Here is a 27,593-nt window from a genome sequence, read left to right as displayed (position 1 = left end):
ACCGGTTCACATGCGCGTGCATGACACTTCTGCGCATGCACAGAAGTTTCTGGGTGGGTGGGCAGTGTCTCCCGCCACTGCTACTACCTGTTTGCCTGATCCAGGCCAAATCGGGAACAACCCACCTCTCTCCTCAGGTCTTTCAGAGGTTAAATAAATTTACAATAAAATATCTGTCCTCCTAACCAATTTAATAATCAGATTAAACTATTTTTACCATGATGGATTTAGTTAACTATTGGTTTTCTATAAATTCCAAGTTAAGTTTTAAAATTATTTTGATGTTACTTCATAATACTAAATATGTATATGTATTATGATTTTAAATTAGGTTGAATGTGAACAACCTTAGCCACTGCTATTGGCACTGGGAATTCATACTATATTAATACAAATAATATAATATATAATTATTGTATTTATTGATAATCATACAAATAATGCACTTAAAATTGTTTTTTGCTCCTGATAATTATATAATCATTGTTGCTTTTTGGTAGAATTTTGTCTTTTTCCAAATAAAATGGTTAAATCAAATGTATCCCTCTAATTCCAATTAAATAAATAGAGAAACACAATTTTAAATCAGAATAATTAGTCAAAACAAATGATACAAATGTCTTACCTTGACAAAACGTTGCATTAATTCTCTTATAACCTTGTGGACAATCCACTACATGGCTATATCCAAAATAAGCTAAATTTGACAGGAAACAAAACAGAAAAAAAAGTGACCCATCTGTTATCATCCAACCATTTTAATATCACACCACTTTTTTAAGGATTGAATCCTGATCCCAAATAAAAGGTTGTACAACATTTACGCATGTCTTAATATTATTGCTGCTGCTAATTAGCTTTTGTGAATTATTATTCCAAATTGGCATTAAAAGTATTTCAGTCTTGAAGGCAGCAGAATTCAGGACACCAGAAGCCACAAAAGTCTACTTTCATCCAACAACTATTATTATCAGACAAGCAATATTCCCTCATTTGAAAAAAAAATGTAGAACTATTATGGAAACTAACTCTCGAATCTGTCAACCATCACCTAAAAGTCAAAATTCTGAACATCTTGTTTTCCTTTACTCTTATGGGTTATTGGGACCCATAAGTGAATCACTTGTACTTTCCTATAAAATTAGTAGGAATGTGAATTCTTTTTCTTCCCAATAAACTAGTGAGCTAGACTGCAACCAAATCCAAGAAGGAGAAATCTTCTGCTTCTTTGGGGTCTCATTATGAATAGAATTAATTAGACTAATTAATGTAAATGGGCCCTATTTCTTCTTTCTTCAATACAAACTCTAATGTCATTTGAAAAGATCTTTGAGACATGTAGCACAGACCCAACTTTCTTATTGATTTTCAGATTACTTTGGAAAGAAGTTTTCATATGCTTTCACCACTTTCTTTAAAAGGAAAATATATGTATACTACGCAAAATAGCAGAAAACATATTGTTAAAAGCTTACCTGGCTTCTTTGGACATTTTTGGCACTTGTTAAAACCCCAGGAAGTTCCCACAGTTCCACAGCAATCTTCTTGCTTGGAGAGGCCAGGAAGTGCTTTGCTACACTGGAAAATGTTGGAAAATCTCAAGTTAGTCTTTCTGAAGAACAGATGTCTTCTTCCATGCTGCTAATTCAGGATCACTCTGTACCAGGTGGCTTTAAAAATTCACAAGAATGCAAAACTACTGCTTCAGATCTTCAGTTTTTCCAGTGTGAATTAGCATTTTACATACAATACATTTCTCAAAAACCTTTTGTAAATTAGTCTTCACTTATTCCTATGGCTGCCCAAGAATTCTGATCCATGATCCTGTTTGGTGCTCCAATGTTCTTTTCATGCTAAAATCACACGAACCATTTGCCTTCTCTATCCATGCCTGACTTTGAAATGTTTGTCTGTCTATATACTTGGTGAATTCGGCTCAAAGTGACATTTGGTATACCACTAAAAATTCTGTGTTTGCAATGGCATGCCAGAAGCCAGTGAGAAACAGTCAGCACCCTGATTAAAAGACTGAAACGTAAGAGAAACAACCAATATCTCAGTCCGGAACAACTGGAATCACTGCATAGAGAAAGAAAAACTATATCAGAGAGGAATTTTTAAAAAGATGTATATCACACAGATACAGTACTAAAACATTGACCTGTTCAGAAGAATCCTGGGCCAAATGCTATAGAAAATGTTAATTATTGTCAAGAGGATTAATGGGAATTAGAAAGTACTGCCAGCTGTCCTGGTTCAGGAAGGAGCAGGAGCCTAGATTACAGGATAGGTGAATGTTAGGAATCTTCTAACAGATTTTCCAGTTTTTTCTAGCATATCCTTAAATGTACAAGCCTTTCCTTCCAGCATCAATAGAGTACACCCGCCTTAGATAGAATTGCTTTTTTGTGTGAAAGATGTGAAATTAACTTATAGGTGAACAAAAACCTAGGCACCTGTTTATCCTTCTTTATACCAACAAATGCTTTTCTTCATTGTTCTTATAAGGAAAAAATAGTGCTAGTATTGCACAGAATAGTTTCTGCCAGCCTCTATGTTACGTTTATTAAAAAAATGTTTCTACTTACTCATCTCACTGCCAAATTTACGCTCTGTTTATTGCTGGAACTGCAAAGATAGACACACCCTTTCCTCTCTCTGGATAACTTACACACAGAGCTAAAACAGACCTAAAAATTCAATTTTGAATTGACTTCCTCAAATTCATACTATAAACATTCAAGAAGAAGCTGTTCTTGTTTTTTTTAAAGAAATACAAACCTACTAACCAAAAATGTTAACTATTATCACAAAATTCAAAATTTCTCTTCCAATTTTTCAATGTCTCAAACAGCCCACACTCAAAAATTAGCCATTAAATATAGACAACATATTAACTATAGTACAATTATATCACTGCAGTTGTGGGATGATTGAACACTGACTTCTAATGATAATTTATTTCAATTCATTAAAAATCAAATGCTGCTGTTTGAACAAGTCAGAAGCAATAAGCTAGAACTGATACAAAAGCAATACTTGAATTTTTTATATTCCACTAGAGAAAACTTCCCATACATATTCATCAGAATTTGAAAACCGATCAAGTATATAAAGATGATAAAATTCCAAAAACTTTTCCAAACATTATTTAATACACCAAATCATGAATAAAAAGTCCCGAGTAAAGAGCTGCATATCTTTTTACAGATTGATAGCTGACTAATACCCACACACTTACACACACATAGTTTTTCCCATCTAGGCCACTAGAGCCTTCAGACGCTGGGACAACTACCAGTGATACTGCATCTGAAATCTATTGCTGACATTTTCCAGAAACTTCTTGTAAGTGTTAAACAACAGAGATTAAAAAAAAAATCAACCTCTAAGGTATGCCATATATGAGAGGCCATGGGGCTGACCTTTCCTCCCCATCACCACCGACTGCAACCTCCTGTTAATGCAGGATTAGAACCCATGGTATACTGTATATGTATACTGTATACATATACAGTATACAGCTCCTAACACCATAGGTGATCCAGACAGATACTTTATTATTTACAGAATCAAAAGTAGATGAAAATTCTATCAGGACCAGAATGGGTGCACTACCTTTATGTAAGTCCAGACAAAGATCATTCATCAGTGAGACCAATACTATTTCCATTCTGTGATTATGTATGAATACCAACTAAAAGGAGCCTAGATAACCCATTTCCTCTAGGGCAGTGTTTTTCAACCACTGTGCCGTGGCACACTAGTGTGCCGTGACATAGTGTAAGGTGTGCCGTGGGAAAATTACTTTATATATAGTCAATATAGGCACAGAGTTAAATTTTTTTAACATTTTCTAATGGTGGTGTGCCTCGTGATTTTTTTCATGAAAAAAGTGTGCCTTTGCACAAAAAAGGTTGAAAAACACTGCTCTAGGGTACTCTGTAGCATAATTCCCACAACTCTTATCAACTGGACAATAATGATAAGGGATCCAGAGAGGGATTCTTTAGGAAGAGTTGTAGTTTTTCAAGGTCACAAACATCACCTTCCCTCCTAAAGATCATTGACAATCTCCCACCAGCTAGGCCTCTTTGTTAAAATGGATTTAAAATAGTTGATTTCAGTCCACTTTGTCCTAAAGAATGTGTGATTTCAACTTTACTATTTCAATTTCCACCCCTCTGATTTAGTTTACATTCCATGTTGTGACTGTGGTTCTTATGTCCATCATCAGTCATGGAACTGCTCTTTCACTACTGGCATTATCAATAACCAGACTTTATTCTGGCCACATCATCACCTCCTGTAATGGGTTTGACACCTCCAGATCAGCTTATGATACTCTGATGTAATAATAACTAAGGATATTTCTTTCATACTGGCAGACTTGTTATCTGGCACTCAAACTGGATTAATGTTACATCTATGCCCATAGAATTTTTTAGAAACTATACACAATTGGTTTTCCATTTTTTCTTTCTGAATTTGGAATTTCTTTTCATAAATTGCTTGTCCCCCCCCCCCAATCTAAATGTCTTTATCCCCTTTATGGGTTACTGACTTTGACTTTACCAGCAAAAGTGACCCCTTCCATCAGAATCTTATTCTGCTGCTGGCATCATTTTAAGGATCACTGAAGTTACTGCATAATTCTATCATAACAAAGTGTTAACATTCAAGAGGTATTGATAGAAGAAATATAATACCATACTCTGGATATCAACTGAAGAAAAAGTAAAATAATGCAATACTTTCTTCTCCCCTCTGAAGTATATAATCCATCACACAGTTTGTTTACTCCAAGCTATGCCTTATTGAATGCACTGAATGTCTCTGTTATTCTGTTTTGACTCCAACCTAGACTAGATATTATCCATATCAACAGCTAATATAGTAGGATAACACTCAGATCAAATGCAATGACTTAGTTCCATAATCTATAGAATTGAACTACTGATATATCTTCCTGAATATAAAATAGCATGTTTCATAATAATCTGAAACTGATGTAATGAAAATTACATCTAAAGTACAAGACGAAATAGTTACCGTATTTTTCAGACTATAAGACGCACCGGCGTATAAGATGCACCATGATTTTGAAGAGGTAATTTTTTTTAAAAAGGGTTTTGCACTCTACAGGCCTCCCAAACCCTCTGCACGCCTCGCTTTTTGCAAAAAAAAAAAAGGGGGGAAGGGGGCATGCATAGCTTTGGGGGGATTGTAGAGTGCTCCTGGGGGCTGAGGCTGGCAAAAACGAGCAAAAACTGGCCCATTTTTTTTTTCAAAAACCAGCTATTTTTGGAAAAAAAAAGAGGGACATGCAGAAGCTTTGGGAGGCTTGTAGAGAGTGCTCCTGGGGGAGCAAAAACAAGCAAAAACCATCAAGTTTTCCTCATTTTCACCTTCCCCAGCCCCCAGGAGCACTTTGCAAGCCTCCCAAACCCTCTGCACATCCATTTTTGCAAAGGGGGAGGGGTTTCGGTAGGTCAGAAATGCTGTATTCAGTGTATAAGACGCACCCAGATTTTCACACTCTTTGGGGGGGCGTCTTATACTCTGAAAAATACGGTGTACCACATGTGGCATGTTGAAAATTAAGAAATCAAAACTACAGATAAGTGCTTAATTTACACTCTTTGGGAAATTTACTGTTCAGAAAATAATTCAAAAGTTAAAATTATTCTACAGATGCCATAGCACTGATGACACACTGAATTCAGAAAAACAGTCATGGGTTGATTATAGTCCAACATAGCTTGAATCTCAAATAGCTGACAATAATTATATGAGACATTGTCACTCAGTGCTATTGGTGCTACAAGCCAAGGCAATTAAGGAACTGTATGATAAAAATATATAAACTTAATCTATCTAGAAACTAGGTTTCAAACCTGCACTGGGAAAGAAACAGAACTGCCTAATCTTCAGTTTGGTTAGACTCAATAGAAGACCCCCAAAACATAGTTCAGTAAGATTCTAAACTTCATTATAGGCAAGAATATAGGCTGTAATACTTCAGTTGATCAACAACTACAGAGCAAAGACCTCAGAGATTCATGTATTGTTTTCTAGAATTAACACTCTACTTGTTGCAATTTAATTAATTTTTGAAAGATTCTTGGAGTATACAAGTGATGGTCTTAGAAGACTGATATGTATTTATATCATGGTCCGCCCTTGGCTGGGAACGTCTGGTTCTTGCCTCACAAACTTCAATCATTGCACTACCTTGGGAATGGTGGGTTATTCTGCCACCCATTTTGTGCAAACCCTTATTTTCACTTTCCACTTTTTTCTCTTGTATATTTTGTTTTGCGTGGCCTCTTAGATATGTAAACATGAATTCCTAACTGCACTATAACCTCAGCAGACAGCAATACTTTGCTTATCTTGGCTAATCTCAGAAGGCAAATAGGGTCAGATCTAGTTAGCATACGGGTGGAAGAATCCTTAGGAATTCCAAGGATGCTTCTAGACCAAAAAGTTAACCAAAAAAATATGAGCCAGAAAAGTAGAATGGCAAGCTATTTCCACATCTGTCCTAACAAAATTGCTTGGATACAGATACTAGGAGCTGAATTCAACTCAAGGGTGCTTTTACTTAACTGTAATTTAAAACTTTTTTAAACAAAATGCTTACTATTTTCCTTTGCTTATCAACACTCATGTTTTCAATCATACTAATAGAAACAGACTTGCAAAATGTCAGTGATCAATAAACATATTTAATATGGTAATACTGATTCATAAAATAAACACATCTTTTCCACTATAATTAGCCCTGAACCAATTACAGTGGACATTATGTATTCTGCTTGTTAGGTTTGGTCCTACATGTTAGGAAATCCATGCTTGCGGTTCAGACTCAATGAAGAAGTGCTTCATCAACTAGCCAACTCTCCAAAAGTGAGAAAGGGCCTTGCTTACCATCTGTCTCAACATTGTTGAGCTACTGCACATACTTGAGTTTAGCCAAAAGGCCAAGAAGTGATCCATGCACATAAACTACTCCTGCAATAAAATAATAGAGCTTTTAATAGAAATAGCAGCTTCTCAAGCAATGCCAAATGTTGCTCATGGGAGGATCTGAAATACTCCCATAATTCTGTGATCCAGCTGCTGCGTTCTGCTGGGAATTTTCATTTTAAAAACAATAAAAAGTATATTATACTATTGAAGATATCTGAATTCAACTAATGTAATCTGGGAAGGCATGGCTGGGGATTCCACTTGGAAGCAGTAATTGTGATTGCCAGTGTTTTCTTCTGAGATAATGACTCCCTGCAAGTCATTGGAAGGACACAGTACTTCTCTATATTACAGGTAGTTCTGGCTTAATGACTCTATCTGAGAATAGAATTTCCATTTCCAAGTGATTTGGTCAGTAGATGAATTTAAGATGAACACACAGCTTTGTCCCAGTTGCATTTGTTAGGCCAGGTCTATGCCATTTTTAGGCAACAACATTACACTTCTCCTCACCTGCTTTGCTCATCTTTGCTTCAAATCCCCTCACCTCTAAGACTATTAGGTAACTCCAGATTGGCTAAAGAAACTTGTCCAGCATTTAGTTTGGCTTCCAATATTTTCTTAAAGGATCAATATATCAGTGTATTGACTTTGATTAATTAACTGAATTTGCATTTGATGCTTTTGCTATCTTGTACATATTTTCTGATATTAAACATCACTGATGTTATAAAGATTAACAGAAGATAGGACAGTCATTGTTGAAATTGTATCCATACAGATTTTTAAAAATGGTTGCATACATTCTGCTGATGCATATTTTTTAGTTTCAAGGAATTCAAGACTCTACTTGTATAATTGTATATGCAGATATGGTTCAATCTGATTCTATGAATAAGCTAAGCAACAAGTATTTAGTCAAGGCTGGAATATCTGATGGCTGTATTTATAAATAGTTGAAATAAAATAAAATATCTTAACAAAATCAGATTTCAAGAATTTAATGAGATATATGCTTAGAGCAGTGAGAATGAAAGTTGCTCCACACTGGAACGAAGACAATTTTGACGATATCTGGTTGGGAACTTAAACTTGGAGAATACGCAAAACAAACAATATATATATATACACAAATGCAGCACAAATGCAACACACAAACAAACACACACACACACACACACACACACACATATACTTAATAGAAATCTAGAAATAGAAAGGGATGTGCTGGGTCAGTGGCTAAGATGCTGAGCTTGTCGATCAGAAAGGTTGGCAGTTCAACGATTTGAATCCCTAGCACCGCTTAATGGAGTGAGCTGCCGTTACTTGTCCCAGCTTCTGCCAAACTAGCAGTTCAAAAGCATGTAAAAATGCAAGTAGAAAAATAGGAGCCACCTTTGGCATTTAATCATGCCGGCCACATGACTACAGAGACGTCTTCGGACAATGCTGGCTCTTCGGCTTTGAAGCAGAACAGAGATGAGTGCCGCCCCCTAGAGTTGGGAATGAGTAGCATATATGCGCGAGGGGAACATTTACCTTAATAGAAATCTAAATTTAAGCAAAAATGGTTCCCATATAGCAGCACAACAAATATAATCTCCTACAGTCTGGTTTCTAAGTGGGCTTAAATGTGTACAAATATTGCAGATTAGCAGATGTATAAAACAGGGGAATAAAAAATTAATCATTTTTATTGCCTTTTATTTTTTAATATGTTTATGTTTTATTTTATTTATTTTATATTTGTTCATCTATTTTATCTTTTTTACTTTTCATTGACACACATACACACAAAAGCATACATACTGATATACATAGACACATATATCAACTAACAATACAGTGGAGATTTTAATATCCAATAATTTAGTTTAAGACTGAAACGAATACTTTGATGCAAGCTGCAGCATGTTCTTTATTTTTTCCCTTTCCTTTTAATGTTCAAAATATCCTGAATTATGGCTAATATTAATATATCTATTTTCTTTTCTTTTATTTCCAATATTGTAAGTAGTCTAAATAATAGAATGTCAAGAATATATAGTTATATAAATATCACTGTCATGAAATAAAAAAGATTATTTTGTGTGCTGTAAAATATTTTAAAACATTTTTGAAGAAAGATACTCCATACAAAAAAGCATGGAATACTTATCTTTAATATTGTTTTAAATGAGCAATGCTAATTAGTAATGTAGTTGTTTACAATGTAGATGTGAATTAATGAATGCAATGAATTTAAACTTCTCTAAGAGCTATTTGTAAATATCTGCAAATGGAGAAAGCATTCCATTATTAAATCCCTAACTTTACAATTAAACTGCATTATTGCTGTTTCCACATGCTATCCATGCCAATTCCTACTTGAGCATTCACTTAAATAAAACAAACTAATGAAACTGTTTATAAATAATTACTGAATTGAGATGGATTCTATCTTTTTAGCAATATCAACTGTTCCAAAACGGTATGTAGGCAATCTATTAAATGGAAAACTGCCATCAATCTGAGAGAGCAATGTATAACTCTCTTTGTCACATACTTGCTTACCTCGGTTCCTTTCAATATCTGAAAAAAGATGAGAACTGAAGAGCTTTTTTTTTTTTTTTTTTTAGACTGAGCTGATTTTATTCTTAATTTCTGTTTTGGAAAATTAATGCTACCTGCTGTTTACACCAGCCTTGTATTTAAGCAATAGCCAGATACGCATATAATGATGACAGAATGGAATTTCATAGGTGTTCAAATAAGCTGACGTTCTCCATCTCTGCTTTGTGTCCAACAAGAACATTCAATAAGATTATTGCAGAAGGAAAGAAGTTCTCTGCCAGCCCCAAAAGCCAATACCAAAACAACAACAACAAACCCACCCAAAACAAAACAATCCAAGGCAATAGTTTTTGTGGAGTTGTTTACTAAAAAAATACTTTCATGACTAGTTTTTAGTCATGGGGAATTCTAGGAGTTGAGGTCTTTGCATTTTAAAGTTGCTGTGGTTGAGAAACACTAAGCTACAGTATTTTATTTAATTATTTGGCAGTAATAACTTCTGTGAAGGCTAAACTTAACAACAATGTTTAGCAAATGTACTGCATAGCTAACACATTATGTATAACATTGTATAAAGATTATGTAATTGCATAGATTACATACATAGCTAAAATATGAAGAAAAATGTGTTACTTTTAAGAAACATATACATTAAGTAACTCAATATTTGATTTAACATCAGTGACTACATTAAAATATAGCAATTATAACAAAACAGATGTAACAATGGGGGGTTCTATTGTGGGTTTTTTTCCTTTTTCTATATAAACCCAACACATGGTCAACATATGCATTAAATTATATTAATCCTACTTTCAAAATGTCCAACACTATTTCCACACTCATTAGTCATAAGAAAAATTAATAGGGCACACATCAGAAATGCAAGCTTTACTATCTTTATTAATAACACTATAAAGATACTGTGAGAAATGATATAATATTTTAAGTAATATCAAGAGCATTTTATGAAAATAAAATGTAAAGCAGCTGAGTGGAAAAGGAGTCTAGGAAAAGAAATATAAACTTGCTATTCCGCTTGCTTTTACCGGTGTTGTTGGCTTTCAGAAAGATCCAGAATACAACATGTATTACCATTATTTTAAATGGTGTGGGGGGGGGGGGAAGCCAAGAGTTGCAATTGAATTAATTTTGGCTGCTGCATGTACATTCCATAATACTAAAAATATATATACATAGGGCAGTGGTGGGTTCCGGCTCCTGTTGCAACCGGTATGCTGCAAGGGGGCCTGGCGTCCACCATGTACATGCGTGCAGCGTGCGCATGTGTACCCACCACCCGCGACTCTCCAGCTGCTCAGCAGAGCATTGCACAGATGCCATACGCTCCATGTGCATGCGTAAGTGCCCCATTCGGCTCAAATAAAGGTAAGGAGAGAGGACAGGCCCTCAGGAGCACCATACTGGAATGGTACCTGATGCTCCAGCACGCACCAGTATGCCCGTACCAGGGCGTATCGGTCGTATCCCACCACTGATATAGGCCCAGCAATATAGTGTTCAAATAGAAACATGAAAAACAATACATATCTGCATAAAAACACAATTGAAAAAACAGCTATCCTTTCCTCTTATTCATTCTTCAAAAACCATGTTCAGCTTTAACTTTTTTGTCTTTCTTCAATACTAAATACATATACAATATTGACAAGCAATCACACAAATACAATCCATGAATTTCAAGATGTTTTAAGTTGGCATGACCAGTCTTCCTATCAAAGCACAAGAAAGGATGGATTATTGTAACGCGCTCTACATGGGGCTACCCTTGAAAAGCGTTCGGAGACGGCAGTTAGTTCAAAAAGCAGGCGCGCGGGTGATAGTGGGTGTGCCGAGGTACACCCACGTTACACCTATCCTCCGTGAGCTGCACTGGCTGCCTATTGGTCTCCAGACTCAATTCAAGGTGTTGGTTATTACCTTTAAAGCCCTACATGGCTTAGGGCCAGGATACCTTCGAGACCGCCTGCTGACGCATACCTCCCAGCGACCAGTAAGATCGCATAGATTGGGCCTCCTTTGGGTGCCGTCGGCCATACAATGTCGGCTGGCGGGCCCTCAGAGAAAAGCCTTCTTGGTGGCTGCTCCGACTCTTTGGAACCAGCTCCCCACGGAAATCCAGACCATACCCACTCTGATGGCCTTCAGGAAAGCCGTAAAAACTTGGCTGTTCCGGCAGGCCTGGGGCTGTTGACCTCACTATTGAGGTCCGGCCCCGACTAGAATGAATTTGATGGATGATTGTTGTTTTAAATTGTATTGTTTTTATGTTTTTTATATTTTGCTTGTAAGCCGCCCGGAGTCCTTTGGGATTGGGCGGCATATAAAAATTTTAAATAAATAAATAAATAAGAAAGAAATTATGACTTTCAAAGAAAAACTACTTTCATATATTGTGACCTGGAAACTCTTTGTGAACAAACTCCACAAGTTTATCCATAACATTTCATTAATTAATTTCACTTTAGAGAACTTGAAGATAAGTGGCAGTAGGATTTTAGAATATTACAGAAGTCAACCCTTATCCTGATTACTATACATTGTAATAGGCAGAGCTGCCTTTGATTTTTGAATTGCTGCATAATAAGTAAGTAAGGCTCCGATTCTTCAGTTACTGCAGAATTTTGGAACAAATCCAACCTTCTTATACTATCTGTCCTCAGCCTTAATTTTACTGGATGCCCACTTATTTTTAGGTCCAACTTACAGTGTGGATGCTTAGAATTCTAACAAAAAGAAGTATCCCAGTCAGTACAAATGATTTGAACCCTAACTCTAACTATTCTGAAATTTATATGTCCTACATATCCATAGTATTGGTGTCTTTAAATATGTATAAATTTGTCGAGACTTACCCTGAGATTATTTTTGTTTGGCATTGGAAATCAAGTGACTGGTAAAATTCCTCAATCCCTTTTCCTTGAAGTTTACAGTGCCACCACCATCCTCCATCACCATCACTACCCTGTTATCTGAGTGTTCAAAAAGGGAATCAAGAAAAAGATACTACCTGGATACTACCACTGGGAAGCCTCCACTGGAAGGTTCTATGGAGTAACAAGTCCTTTGTAAATAAAAGAATATCTCTGTAAATTATTATTTGAGAAAGGAAATAAATATAGTACCTTTGAAAACCAGTCTAAAAATAAAGGCCAGAAGTTATAAAATAGAATAGAATAACAGAGTTGGAAGGGACTTTAGAGGTCTTCTAGTCCAACCCCCTGTTTAGGCAGGAAACCCTTTACCATTTCAGACAAATGGTTGTCCAACATCTTCTTTAAAAACCCCAGTATTGGAGCATTCACAACTTCTGGAGGCAATTTGTTCCACTAACTGTCAGGAAATTTCTTCTTAGTTCTAGGTTACTTCTGTCCTTGATTAGTTTCCACCCATTGCTTCTTGTCCTACCCTCAGGTGCTTTGGAGAATAGCTTGACTTCCTCTTTTTTGTGGCAACCCCTGAGATATTGGAACACTGCTATCATGTCACCCCTAATTCTTCTTTTAATTAAACTAGATATACCCAATTCCAGCAACCGTTCTTTATAGGTTTTAGCCTCAGGTCCCCTAATCATCTTTTTTGCTCTTCTCTGCATTCTTTCTGGACTCTAAACATCTTTTTTACATAATCAAAACTGGATGCAGTATTCTAAGAGTGGCTTACCAAGACATTATAAAGTGGTGTTAACACTTCTTGTGATCTTGATAATCAGTTGTTGCAGCAAACTCTGTGGCTTGCCAGATAAAAGGCCAAATATACATGTGCATTACATTATCAGTCTCATCTGCAGATAATAAAATCACCTCTAATCCCAAAGTAATTAATAAAAGCTTTTAAACTACTAAGCCAACTTCAGAAATCCACCGTGCAAGAAAATATATAAACAGTGACAATTGCTGACTGAAGTAACATTATGGAGATTACTCAGAACAGACACAATTATTTAAACTGCTTACATTTAAAAAAGCAGCCAAACAAGGCTACACAACTCTAGAATGCCATGATTCCATTCTCAAATAAACACAAAAAAGAAACAAGTAAGAAAACTCATCCCTTTCGTCTAACATATCATGACATATCAAGATTTTTGCATTAAATGGTTCCGGGGGAGGTGCTTGCCGCCGTCGGCAGCTTAATGAAGCTGCCCTCAGAGTTCTGGTTCGTATATCTATTTAAGATCTTAGATAACTCTTTTTCCATTAAGGAAAAAGTAGGGAGGGACCCTCAGCCAGTTAGAGTCCTCTTTGAAGTTCGTAGCCTTTTTTTCTTTTTGGCTGCGAACGAAAGAGAGTGAATCAACGAAAGCTGAGTCATTTACTCCGGCCAGATCTTCTCAGCTGTTTTTTTTTTCCAGCTCTAGGCGAGTTACTTCCCCCCCCAGAACAAGCCTTTGTAATTAACCCATTTAAGACTAATCCGGGCAGTGAACATACCTGTGAATTTTTCCTTTTTTTCTATTTAAAATACCAGCTTCAATTTTATAAAAGACTCCTTTTGTTTAACCTTTTTTTTTCTTTAAAAAAAAATGGCGATTTTGTAACTTCCGCATTTGCTATAACGATATATCTTCAACTTCCTGGACAGACTTAAGGGATTACAAACTAATTAGCCCTGTTCCCTCGAAGATTTCTTTTTATTGATTGCCAGGGGTTTGTTGAAACTACCTTATCTCAAATTAACGTGAGTAGAGACTCTGTTTGCTTCCCTTTTTATCATGGCACCGAAATCGAAACCCAGACGCTCATCTCAGGCATTTGTTACAAAGCCGCTGTCCTTGCCTTCTACGCCCCCTACTGGAGATTTGCTAACGAAAGAATTTCTTTTTGAAATCCTTAAAGAGTTCAGAGAGGAAATACAAAAACTTATTTCAGACTTTTATGACAGACTTGATGCCAAGATTGCTCAAACAAAGGAGGATATGATCGAGGTTATGAATGTTATGACAGATTATATTGCTGGAATGGAGGATAAATTGGAACTTTTGGAAGAAGCTAATTCCAACCTGACATCTAAAATTGAAATAGTACAACAGGAACTCCAAATTGCGCAAAAACAACTTGTCATGATAAATTACAAGAAGACTGAGTCTGCAATAAGAGTTAGGGGATTGCGTGAAAATGAGCAGGAGAATTTGAAACAGACCTTTTTTGAGGCTTTTAGTCGCTCGGTGGGAAGTCCGGGACTTAACTTTGATTGGCAGATTCAAAAAATCTATCGCCATAATTCGTACGTAGCAAAACAGCGACAACTTCCGAGGGACATAATTATATATTTCACCACAAAAGAATCCAGAAACGCGATAATACAGGAGTTCTACAATAATAGGCTGCGAATTGATGGACAGGATTTGATTGTTTTCAAGGAAATACCACCTCAGATATTAAGAGCCAGAAGAGACTATGCCTTCTTAACTAAGGAACTCAGAAACTCTCAGATACAATACAGATGGGAAGTGCCGTTTGGTATTACTGTTACATTTGATAACCAAAAACATTGCCTCAACTCTGTTTGGGAAGCCCGAGATTTCTATTACAATATTCTGAAGGCGGGACTTCCTGAATTACCCGGACATGGAGAAAGACAAGGAGAAGGAGAAGAGAAACAGCGGAACACGTGGCTACAAGGCGAGAGGCATTGCTTTCCCCCTCCGGAAGGGCAGAAGAGTAGAGAATAAAGACTTAGTTATGCTTCTAAAACATTTGCTTAATTTTTAATCTGAATAATACTTTGTGATTTCTGTCTTGGGTAAAACGGTATAGCTGCATACTGACGAAGAGACATTGAGACTGAAAGAGACTGAAAGAAGTGGCGATGATTTTGGAATATATATTGTATGGGATTTAAACAGGATTCGATGGATAACTTTGAATTTCTACTTTAATTGTTCATGATTTATTTTTTAGGGAGAGGAGAGCGGAGATCGTGATCTTCTTGGATTGTGGTTCGGGTTGAATGGAGCTGGGAAGTGTGGGGTAGATGGGAGGGTAGTGAAGGTTTAAGTAGAGTTTGTTTTGAGACAGAAAGTAAGCTGATCTTTGTATAAATTGTTATTTGAATATAATGTTTGGAAAGATATACCTATAGAGTCTGCAGGAAGGTGAAACAAATATAAGAGGAGTACGGATGAAAATAAAATATATATATGGACACGGGTAAAGGCAGGATGGGAGGAGTTGGAAAAGGAAACTGAGAGAAGTATTTGAATGTTTAAATGGTTTAATAGAGAAGGAGGTAAAAGAGATAAATCAAAGGTTTGGATATTTAGATAAAGAGATAAGGCCTTCGCTGGAATTCCATTTAATTAACTTACTTGGTTTCAATATAGTTTGAAATCCTGGAAGTAATATAATAACTGAAATTAGGAATGAGGTACATTGTTTAAGATTTAAAAATGATGGGAAGCTGAGTTTAATGTAGAGAATTTGTTGATTTTTCCCGTTTTTCCTTTTTTTGTGTGTGTGTGTGGTTTTTTTTTCTTTTTTTACTATTTCCCTTTTTTTTGTTTTTCATTTATCTTTTATCTTTTAATTCTAAAGTTATTTGATTTTAATATACTCCAGACTGTGCTTGATAAAGAGTTATGCCGGGTATGGGACCTGGGAAGCTGAAAGGGGGTTAGGGAGGGGGGTTTAGGGGGGGAGGAGGGAGGGTGGAAATACAGTCCCAATTTTTAGAACAATAAGAATGCACTTGTATACTGTTGCTCTCTTTTCTTTTTTTTTCTTTTTTTTTCTTTTCTCTTTTTTTTCCATTTTTCTTAATTTTAGAGTAAAATATAAACTGAATAGATTAATGAATTGTAGAGATACACCAAAGTGAGGAGTAGAGGGAAAGAAGAGGGAGAAGTAAAGAGGGAGTGAGAGGGGAATGTAAGGAGGGTGAGATGGAGGGAAGGGGAGAAAGGAATGTTTGAGGGGGAAGGGAAGTAGAAGAGTGGAATGTTGGAGGGGAGAAATGAAAGTTGGAGGGGGAGAAGAAAGGGTGTATGGGGGATTGAAGTGCTATGTTGGTTTTCTATGGTGGAAGATGAGTTGTGTTCATTGATTTTCCTTTTTTTTTTAAATGCACAGTATATAAGTGATTGTATAAAATGAAAATGAAATAAACAGTTTTAAACGAGAAAAAGATTTTTGCATTAAAATTATCTTGAGATAATGCAAATCTTCAGGGAATTTGCAGAATAAATCTGGAATAAAATGTTTTCCAATAGAATCGAGGGAGGGGTTACATGTGGGTTTAGTCAAAGCCTGATTGGTCCATAGACTGAGGGAATTTTCTTTAATATTCCACCATTCCCTATGGGCTCCCAGTTTCCTCTCAGTCTTTTGTCCAAGCACTGCTTTGGCTCCTAGGTAGGAAATATTGCTAAATTCATTGAAAATTTAATTTGACTAATTGACTACTCTAAAATTTCTAAATTAATTGGCTGCTGCCCTCAGGGACTGTAGTTTCTGTTCCGTGCAAGATAGGAAAGCCTGCCTGGTGTTTTCCCTCCTACCTCACGAGGTGAGGCACCCTGTCTGGTCCCTGGGCCAGCGGGGGTGACGGGCTCCACCCAGGAGCGAAGAGGAGGCTACGAGGCGGACAGGACTCCTTCAACCGTGCCGGGGTGAGAAAAGCGAGCCACGCCTTTAAAAAGGCAAATCGTGGCTTCGTGGTGCCGGCAGAGCGTCGGAGTCTTCTTTCAAGCCACAAGCTTCAAAGAGCACAGCCGCGGTTCGTTGCAGCGCTCCTGGGTGAGTTGGAGCCTCCGGCTTCTGACGAAGAGCTACAGCTGGTTGGCACGAGCTGTGGCTTGAGAAGGAAAACCGTGATTTCAAAGTGACTGTCAGCAGCACGATTGGAGCCTCCGGCGGCCATTTTCACCGGTCACGTGGAAGCAGCCATTTTAGAATGCCTCATGGCCTACACCTCTGACCTGCATCGTGGCCACTAATAAAGGCTGGCTGGTCACTAACTGAGACCTACTCGCCTCAACTCCCAAGGGCCCAGGCACTGGTGGCCATCTCTGCTCCAAGGGCACATGAGTAGCTGTGATGGCATATACATTTTCCAGGGCCGTCCCGTGGGCCACTCCAACCACATTGCAGGCTGGATCTGGCCCACAGGCCTTGAGTTAGACACCCCTGGTCTATACCATCTCAGACAAATGGATGTCTAATCTCTTCGGGATCAATTACCATGTGCATATGGTAGAGCAGGGCCTGCGGGCCAGGCCTGACCTGCACGGCTGCCCTGGTCTACCCAATGTGAAGAGGAAAGATCGGGCCAGCATGGCTTCGGCCTGATCTATATAATGTGAAGAATTGCAAACTGCCAACAGTTTGGGGAGTGGCGTCAAGCTGGTCACATCCACCCAGTTGGCCACACCCATCCAGTCCCCCCCCCCCCGAGGTCTACCTCAGCTTTGATGAAGCCCTCAATAAAATTGAGTTTGATGCCCCTGGGGTAGAGAAAGGGAAAGTATGATGTTTCCCAAATACTTTGATTTTTTAAATATGAAAGTGACATTGTATTATTGGCAATTTAACATTTATCTATATAGCCTAGAACAAAGTTCAGTAATAATCTAAGTAACTTTGGGGAGAAATTTAAAAATCTTCTACCTATAGAAAACAAACACGTAAAATTAATTTTCAAATAAAGCAGATGATAGTGAAGACTCTGGTTTTAGGTCTACCAACCATATGCTTTTTTGGAATAACTTTAATAGGCAACCTGGAAATAATAAAATAAAAAATTCAAAATGAGTCCGTCCGTTCCCCCTCCCATCTTCATAATCTGTCCTAGTTTTCCCTATTGTAGCCTCTTTATTCTTTGCCACTTTTTTGATATTTTCAAAGCCAATATTGTGTTCTCATTTTGTGCCAGACATATTCCATAATCATGAAAATGGCAACTGGACTGTAGAATTATGGCAGGGATTAGTCTGGGACTTTCCAGTAAATGTTAGGCTGCTTCCCAGTTCAAACATCTCCCTTTTCTTCTTCTCTCTTTTGAATAAATTGTCATTTATGAACAGTTATTTCTTTAGTTTACAATCTCCAACTGCAATGTTTAAGGTTCAGTATCTAGAGCATTGCAATAAATTTCATTTTAAAATGATGATCTATGTGATTTATAGAGGTTAACAAATCTGTTAGTAATAAGATCATATAAGTCACAAAAATCTAACTTTCAAGATACCCCATAAATAACTAAGAACTAAAAAAAAGGCCAAATTTTAAGTTAAAGTTCCATCTCCAAAGAGGTGTTTTATATACTACTCAAAAATATATAAAACCTGAACACACTTCAACAAAACATTCAAACAAATGTTACTAAATTGAACTAATCAGTTACATTGCTAACATATACATTAAAAGCTTAATCTGGAAGCACATTGTTTTTAATCCACAAAGTATTTAGATTTATGGCATCTGTAGGCAAATGTAAAGAAATGTGGCTTTTAAAAAATATGGCACGTACATTGCAAGGTAAATATGTGGAGGTTATTTAGAAACTCCTTATTTTCATTCAAAAGACAAAACATGGAGCAGAACCTTTTGCTAGCAGCCTTATATCATGCCTTGAATTTAGGGGAAAAACATTAAGAATAATAAAGAGACTTTGTGGGGAACCTTTCCAAAATGAAGTACCGTATTCATTACACAAAAACATTATTTTTCTCCTAAATTTTAACTCTTATTAATTATTGTAAAGTCATTTTTGTAGCACGATGTCTACTACATGGAGCAAAATAGTTTTTTTTTGTTTACAGGAAATGCATAGTTACTTTTTAAAGGCATTTTAAAAAAATTACCTGGGTCCCAACTGTCTCCTGGAAACATCGTCCAAGTTGTGTTTTAGCAGAAACAGGAAAAGTATGCGTGATAGGCTGCTGGTGGATGTAGGGTGAATGAATTTTCTGGGTCTTCTGAAATGATAGGCTTTGATAAGGACTCTGGGAATGTCCCGATGTGGGAAGCTTTGGTTTTGTTTTTTGACCTGCTGAAGGGCTGTCAATCCTTGAAACTTGATGAAACTGCAAAGTAGCTTCAGGGGGATGTTTAACATGGATATTTACAATGTTTGGAGGAATTTTCACTGTAAAAGTAAGAAATCAAGCATTAAAAATCTCCAAATAAGAGAAGATATTGATCAATTTAGAAATTATGTATTGATTTCATAGCAGCATTTTAAACACCTTAAATTTTGCCAAAGACTGTTGGGCAATAAGTTAGAAGGGCATCTACACATATGCAATCTTCCTCTTCCCCAAGAAGGAAAGTTCCTCGTGACTTTGAATACAGGATTATGATTAAGTTCACCCAAATGTAGAAGAATCTTTAGCCAATTTTAAATCCAGTCTTATTCTTATTTAAATACTACTAGCTGATAACCTGGCATTGTTCGGGTATTCATTTATAGAGGGAAAATGTCTGAACCAAACATAATTTCTAATGTTGGATTTTCCTCCTTATCAAAAGGAGTTCCGTTGTGGAGTACTGTGAAGCCGTTACCAGGGCAACTCCACTGCGCTGTAGAGTAGAAACCATTTTACAGCAGTACAGTAATAGCCATTTTAAGGCACAATAGGCTATATCTGAACAGAACACCCCCCAATAACATTTTTTTCCAGAGAGTAAGTCATCTGTCTACCAATTGGTTGAAATTGTTCAAGGCATTATATATATTGGTTTGGGTACACTTAGACATAAGCCCTAGCTTAGATGACATGTGAACCATGTACACAGTGAGAGAAGAAAAGAGGTACAAAATAATTGGGAATTGTAGCTTATTAAGTTCCTTTTTTTGGTATAAGATGACCTGTGAATATGATTATTAAATTCTGGATCAAAATACCATTTAATATAAATGGCATTGAATTACACTGGAGAAAAAATACCTTAAAAAATTAAAAGCTGGTCAGCCAATTATTTTTGAAATACTCAAGATGTATAAAACAGTCTAATATTTAGTAAAGGTCTGAACTAGTAATTCAACTCTAAGGGTAGAATTAAATGTTTGCAACATCTATCTGAGAAAAAATAATTCCATCTTTCCCTAAAACCACCTTTTCCAGATATTTTAAGGAATTTAAGAACAGTTTGAAGAACGATTTGAAAGCTCTTCCTTGAAGAAGGTGAGCAACTTAGAAATATGAAATATAAACAAACAAATAATAAAAGAAATCTGTCAAGAAAAACCCAGTGTCCATATCTTGAAATCTAATGTGAAAAGTAAATCTATAACTTTGAAACATATTGATGAAGTTGTAGGCTTTGATTAATTGTAATGTCTAAGTGAAAAGGTTAAACACATGATTTCTATTGAATTAAAATAAACAGAGAAATACAAATTGCTTGCATGAAAACCTCAAGTTCAGAAATTAATGGCACATATTTCCCAATTGTTGTCTGATGACACAGATATGAAAAATGTAAGGAGCACCCAACATGCATGGGAAGATAAATCATTTTCCTTTAAAAATCGTACTTATCAACTTCACAGAGAAGATAAAAATCCTTTCGGTTAATTTTTCACTAACCATTTTTTTATATAATTAATGATTGTAATTGCAAGAATGCAATGAATCTAGAAAGCACATTGTGTCATTCCAGTAGGCTTTCAGATCACAGCTATGTGAGGAGATGATACCAAAATCTCTGATTAGCTTGGCAGGTCAAATTATAAAGTCTCATTGCAGCCAACCTAGAAATCTAGCCGGAGAGGAGAAATAGAAAAAATAAAAGTTTACCTTTGGCTCCTTGCTGCCCAGGCACAGTCAGTGGTAAAGTATGTGTGGAATGGATGACATGAGATCCCACAGTTTTGCTTACTTGTTGCGAATTATGATAAAGTTGCGAAGTACTTCCACTCTGCACAGGGATCTGGCAGAGTTTGCCAGTGTAATTAGGAGGACATTGGCACTTGTCTCTTGAGCTGCACTGCCCACCATTCATGCAAGGGAGGTGGCAAATAACTGATGGAGAAAAAAAATACCAGAGAAACTAGTATTAATTTTTTTTTCAAAAGCACTGTTAATATCATTATTAACTTCATTATTTTTTTTTCTAATGGCAAACATATTTTCTATGATCTTCAGTGTTGCCACAGGGTTTTTATTCAGATGCAAATCAATGGAACCTTTCCAATTATAACCAAGCTTAGATTCAACCTAATGACAAATATGCAATATCCCATTTGAATGCAATGGCATGATGCAGTACAAGATTAGGGTTTACTAAGGTTTATCTGTGATAGAGGCAAGAAATCTGAGATCATTATAATTAAATATGTACAATTTTATTTTGGAACAGAGAATCTCACACTTCTCAAAGAAGCCCTGCTGGTGCAGTGGTTAGAATGCAATAATGCAGGCAAACTCTGCCCACAGCTTGGAGGTTGATCCAAATGGGACTCAAGCTTGATTCAGACTTGCATCCTTCTGTAAAATGAGGACCCAGATTGTTGGGGGCAATATGCTGACAAAGCAAACCATCCAGAGAGTGCTATAAAGCACTATGGAGTGGTATACAAATCTAAGTGCTATCGTTATTATAATTAACCAACTGCATCTTCCCCAAATCGTCAATAATGTACTGGGAATCATATTGGGATTCTCCAATTCAACACAAAACAAAACGAAAAAATAGCTATGAGCACCTTACATCTTGCCAGTTCAAGATGGCAAACGGATAGATGTAAAGGCAGTATAATACTGAACATTACAAACAGTAAAATGCCTAAAATGCTGTTATTAAAGAGATGATTCTCCCCAGATAACACAGCAAGGTGGTGCATCAGTCAATTTCACAAGACCCCCAAAGCCAGAATCCAACTCCGGAATCTTAGTAACTACAATAGTCCTTACAATGAGCCTGCAAAGGTTGCCTTGGCCACTCCTCACCCAGAAGGGATCAAATTACCTGAAATAGAGTCCTCAACTGGACTGCAGCTAGATTCAACTGCAGATTCATTAAGAGAAAGGCTGTAACATTCGTGGTGAACTCTTGCTTAAACCTCTATCCAAGTACAAAAGAAAGAAGATGGCCAAAATGGTTACTCTTCTATGTGGCTGATTATGTGGTCAGTGATCAGTGATGTGATCAGTGGGCGACAGAGCAGGTTGGTGATTATATTAGAGAACCAATTTGCCTCCCGCAGCAATTATCCAATTTTGGTGCCATATTCAACCGCACACTTGGTCCTTTTTGCATTATTATCAATGTTACTGAGATGAACTCTTGAATTTATAGACCATAAAAAGGGGGAACAAAACTGATGGTATCAGTACAAATAACTCAGTTAAAAAAAGAAACAAACAACCCCCTACTTTTGTTTCTCATAGTTTTTAGCCAGTATTTTTATGTGATGATTGTTAACCTACATACCTGGAAGATAGAAAATAAGGAAAAATAAGCAGCAAACTTTGCTTTGCCAAAGACCATCTGTTCTTTGCATGCAAAGTATTTCACAAATGTTGATAGAGTGGACCAGGTGGCTACATTCTGCAAGATAGTCTCGGAGATTGCCCTAGGGTAGGAAGAAAAAGTATCCATGCCCTTGATGGAGGGATTTTTCACCTCAGCCCAGAGAAACTGCTTTGCCAACTTATAATATATGATGACTATGGAGAGGAGCCAAGAAGAACGCTGTAGGGAAATTCAAAGATCCTGCTAAGGATTAACTGGACAAATGAGCAGACAGTGATACTTCATGAACAGTGTCATCCTATCCAAATTAAAGAGGAAGACCTATGGAAGTCCAGGCTCAGACTAAGGGTATCAACTTGCAGATCAGAGGAAAACTGGAATGACAACATCTGTTGTAACCTCTTAAGTCTAAAATGCCAGATCAATGTGCAACATAACCTGATGCTAATGCAAAGGAAGAAAATGAGCAATCTAACATAGGCACAAAGCTCAGTTGCCTATTTTATGGCATCAGAAGCAAGAAGTTTAAGTAAATAAATAAGGGGGGGGGGGGGAAACCTCAAAAGATTCAAAACTCAAACATCAGGTGCGAGAGGACCATTGATAGCCTTCAAGCCAGACTAAAAGTCTTAATTAGTATATTAGTGTACACTAGTATATTTTACTACTATATTATCAGAATATTAAGGCATTTTTAAAAATGCAGCTAATGGTGAGGAAAAAGGAGGGCAGTCCCATAGATGAAAGGTGAAAGTTGCTTTAATGACTGATAATAATGAAAAGCATAACTCAATAGCAGTGTTATTGAAGATATTGAACACTGAAGCTGTTTTCCAGAGAAGCAAAAGCATGTCCATCTTCCTAGTTCCTATTATAGTATAATCTTTTCATTTTTTTGCACTGAGAACCTCTTAACATTATCTAGATGACTAGTTACAATATATGATGAAAGACTTTATTGGAACTACAAGTTGAGGCCGATGGAATTACCACAGGGTTTTATGGAAATAGTTATTGGAATCTGATAGTTTGTGTTTACTTTTGTATTTACAGAAGCAGAGTACAGAGTACGGAAAACTTCATTTTATATCACCAATTCACCATGAATCTGGATTCAAATACAATTAGTCTATTTGTAAAAAAATAATATGCTTGGATAAATATTAAAGTATGCCTAGATTCCAGGGAGAATGCCACTATTAGGCTTACACAGGCACAAAAGATTGTTGGCCGTTGTATCTTCATTGGAAGAATCCTTTACGTAATCCTGGAGATATATTGATCAATATTGATAAGTGACTTAGATGAAATACAGTAAATGAAATATATGAATAAGGCAGTTTCTCTGGCGTTCTTTGTGGAAGTTAAATCAACACCAATATTTTATTTCAAAATCAGCAGTTTATAAGAAACACTTATAACAAGATGAAATCAATCTCCCAGAATGGGTTCAGACACAAACCCCTTCCAACAGGCTGGTCTATAATGGGGGGGGGGTCATCTATGGCTCTTGGACAATTCCACCAAGATCTTAGTTTAAATCAAAGCTACTCTACAAGAGATCAGTTCTCTCTTCTATTAAGAGCTATCAATTAAGTACTATCAACTACAAATTAAATACTATCCATAATTGGGAGTGAAAAAAGAGCACAGAGAGCGGGGAAAACGAGGACATCAAGAGAACTGGTGAATCTCTATTTATGGCTCTGCTCCTTGCTCCATCAACTCTACCACAAATTATCTTATGAGCTTTGATTTTTCAGTAGTTAGAATGCAGCATTGCAAGCTAACTCTGCCCACAGCCTAGAGGTCAATCCTGATAGAGCTCAAGGTTGACGTAGCCTTCCATTCTTCCAAGGTTGGTAAAATGAGGATCTTACACTTATAAGTCTTAGTACTATTGCTATCTCTGAGATAATAAAATCCTAAACAGAAAAGAGGCTATATTTAAAAACCTGTTGAAAAATGCTATGCAAGAATCTATTTAGCTTTTCCCAACATACTGTCTTGAAGGTGTACTGGGATTGCAACCTTTAATCACATTGTACCTGATAAACTGGAGGTATGAAAGGCATAAGCATTAAAAAAGCTTATAAAAATACTAAAAGAAGTAAAACATCATTCAAGCTAGTTGGAGTAATATCCCAATAACCTGAACTTTTACTAGTTCAAGTTATTGGGATACTAGATTTTTTTAAAGTATGAAAGGCCTGGTCCCATCCTTTGAAGCCCAAAGTGATTGTTTATCTGGAAACTTTACAATAAAAGAACTAATATGGAAAAAGATAGAAGGCTGAGTCAATCTTGAGCCTTTTGAACTGCCAAATTGTAGGTAGTCTGCAGTCAGCAGAAGTAACCTACCGTACTGTATTCTAACCACTGGCCACCATGGCTCATGAGTCCAAGACAGATATTAAATATCTTGTGAAACTGAAAGTTATTGTTATTAAATTGGTATATAAAGCTATATCATCCTTGGTGCTATCCAAACTGTTTTTGCCTGCAGACATTTCATTATCCGACTAGATAACATCACCAGTACACTATGAATTGAACATATACGAGCAAACAACCAAGCCCAGAGAGCACCAAGAATTCCCCAGTTTAACCCAGTGCTGCATATATACTCTTCTATTGAAAGTTATTTGAATATCCCTCCTTAAATAAAATATTAAATTGAAAAGAGGAAAAACTCCTTCACAGAGGAAAGGTTATCAGCTTTCTAGCAATAGCTCTACATGCAGCGAATATGGCTGGCAATGACCTCCATCACTTACACTGAAAAGGCAAGTTATTTGATATCTTATGGACAAAATCCTACACAGAAGCTTGACTCTATCTGGCAATAAAATAGAAACCCTAATGTAATAATAAACAAGATAAGTCTCCATGCTTTAAGGGCATTTAACAGCTGTTTTCTGAAATGACTGCTTCAATCAACCTAATCTACTTAATTTGCCATCTCCAGGTCCTGAACAATATCTCTGGTATTATTACAGAGAAGATCAAGAGCACAATATTATGGCCACACTAATGTCACAGAAAAAGAATTCATGTATTTTCTGCTGAAACAAGAATTCCAATTGAAATGCACTTGTAAAAAAACCCACCATGGTGAAATTCCCATGCTACTTGCAAGACAGACTGAGCTGCCATTTATGAGATGAATCATATGTGAATTCTTCCTATTCTGGATTCTATGTGTCTAGAATTAATTTCACTTCTTTCTCAGCATCTTCGCAAGTTTTCATAATCTTTCCTGGTGTGACAGGACACATTCCAATACATCATGGGATACATTCTCTTAGCATGGTAGCTTTAAGATAGGTGGACTTCAACTGAGTTACCAGAACATGACAAACTCTCTGTAGTTAAATCAATGATTCCTTTATTAGGAGCGCCAGCAGCCCTGGCAAAAAGTTTCTCTCTCACCATAGGCTAACAAGTCTCTCCTGCAGGAAGATGAAAGTTGTCTGCCACATCTATTCATCTCTGCCTTTTCTCCCCAGAACTAGGGTGGGGCTTAATTAGCAGCGGTGGCTCTTCCTTCCCAAGGATCGGCGCACGATTTCCACTGCTCTCCTTTCCTCTGCCTTCTGTGCATCCACGAATCAGGCACTGGACCTAGCTTTTCTTCCTCTTCCTCATCAGCCACCTCCAGACCTGGGGCTGTTGACTCTCCATCTGAAGGCTGACAGATGGCCTAGCTCCACCTCTGTCTCTCTCTCTCTCTGCCAGGTCCATTCCCTCTTCCCTTTTGGAGCTCTCAGATTGACTTGATGCTGACCCTTATGCCCATGCCTCCTCCTCATATGATTCGGCTGCTGGAGGGGGGGGGGGCAAAAAGCCACAACGATAGGGCTCTACATCATGGTACATAGGGCTTTCATCTGGATGTGAAAGTATACTGTACAGCTAGTCCAGTAACCTCGGAATTGGGATAATCTTACAATTAAGACATTCAGTAACAAAATGTTCCATCAATCATCACTTCTCTATGCAATAAAATGTTCTTCTTGCTGTTTTTCTATGGAACAATTATGATTATGTTTCAATAGATGATGGAGTGGGAGAAGACACAGATCAGTGCCCAAAGGCTGTTTCTAAACTTTCAAAGCAAGAGTTTTTAATAGATTTATGGTAGTAGATATTAATTTCTTAATGAGCCAGAGTATTTCCCTAATAGAAAAACTACTGTTACCTAAGTTTGTAGCCATTGAGCATTAGTAGAATTCCTACTGTGTCAATTTATTGTTTTAACTTAAAGGAGACAACATGCTTCAAATTTAGTATTCCTAACCTTCCATTGTGCTAAATATGGTTTGCCTTACATTTTTAATTAATTAAAATAATTATTAGCCGATGCAGCTGTCAATGAATCAGATTAGAGCTGCAAGGGACCTTGGAAGTCTTCTAGCCCAACCCCCTGTTCAAACAGGAGACCCTATACCCTTTTAGATAAATGCCTGTCCAATCTCTTCTTAAAAACCTCCAGTGATGAAGCACCCACAACTTCCAAAGGCAAGCTCTTCCACTGGTTACTTGTCCTCATTGTTAGGCGGTTGCTTCTCTGTCTGATTAGTTTCGATCCATTGTTTCTTGTTTTGCCTTCTGGTTTTCTGGAAA

General features: G+C 36.9%; 1 protein-coding gene across 3 annotated transcripts in view; it reads right to left on the bottom strand.

The window, feature by feature from the left end:
• LTBP1 (latent transforming growth factor beta binding protein 1) overlaps nt 1-27,593 on the bottom strand; it is a 216,204-nt gene that overhangs the window by 81,003 nt on the left and 107,608 nt on the right. For all 3 annotated transcript variants that reach the window (XM_032216849.1, XM_032216847.1, XM_032216848.1), the window contains exons 6-9: nt 21,290-21,514; nt 19,352-19,635; nt 1,476-1,578; nt 626-697 (exon numbers count right to left, since the gene is read on the bottom strand). In XM_032216849.1, coding sequence (XP_032072740.1) covers nt 626-697; nt 1,476-1,578; nt 19,352-19,635; nt 21,290-21,514 — 684 coding nt within the window. The remainder of the gene's footprint in view (nt 1-625; nt 698-1,475; nt 1,579-19,351; nt 19,636-21,289; nt 21,515-27,593) is intronic.

This window comes from Thamnophis elegans, chromosome 4 (genome assembly GCF_009769535.1).
Source record: "Thamnophis elegans isolate rThaEle1 chromosome 4, rThaEle1.pri, whole genome shotgun sequence".
NCBI lineage: Eukaryota > Metazoa > Chordata > Lepidosauria > Squamata > Colubridae > Thamnophis > Thamnophis elegans.
The sequence above is the reverse complement of the archived record's forward strand: the minus strand, read 5'-3'. Positions and strand labels throughout refer to the sequence as shown.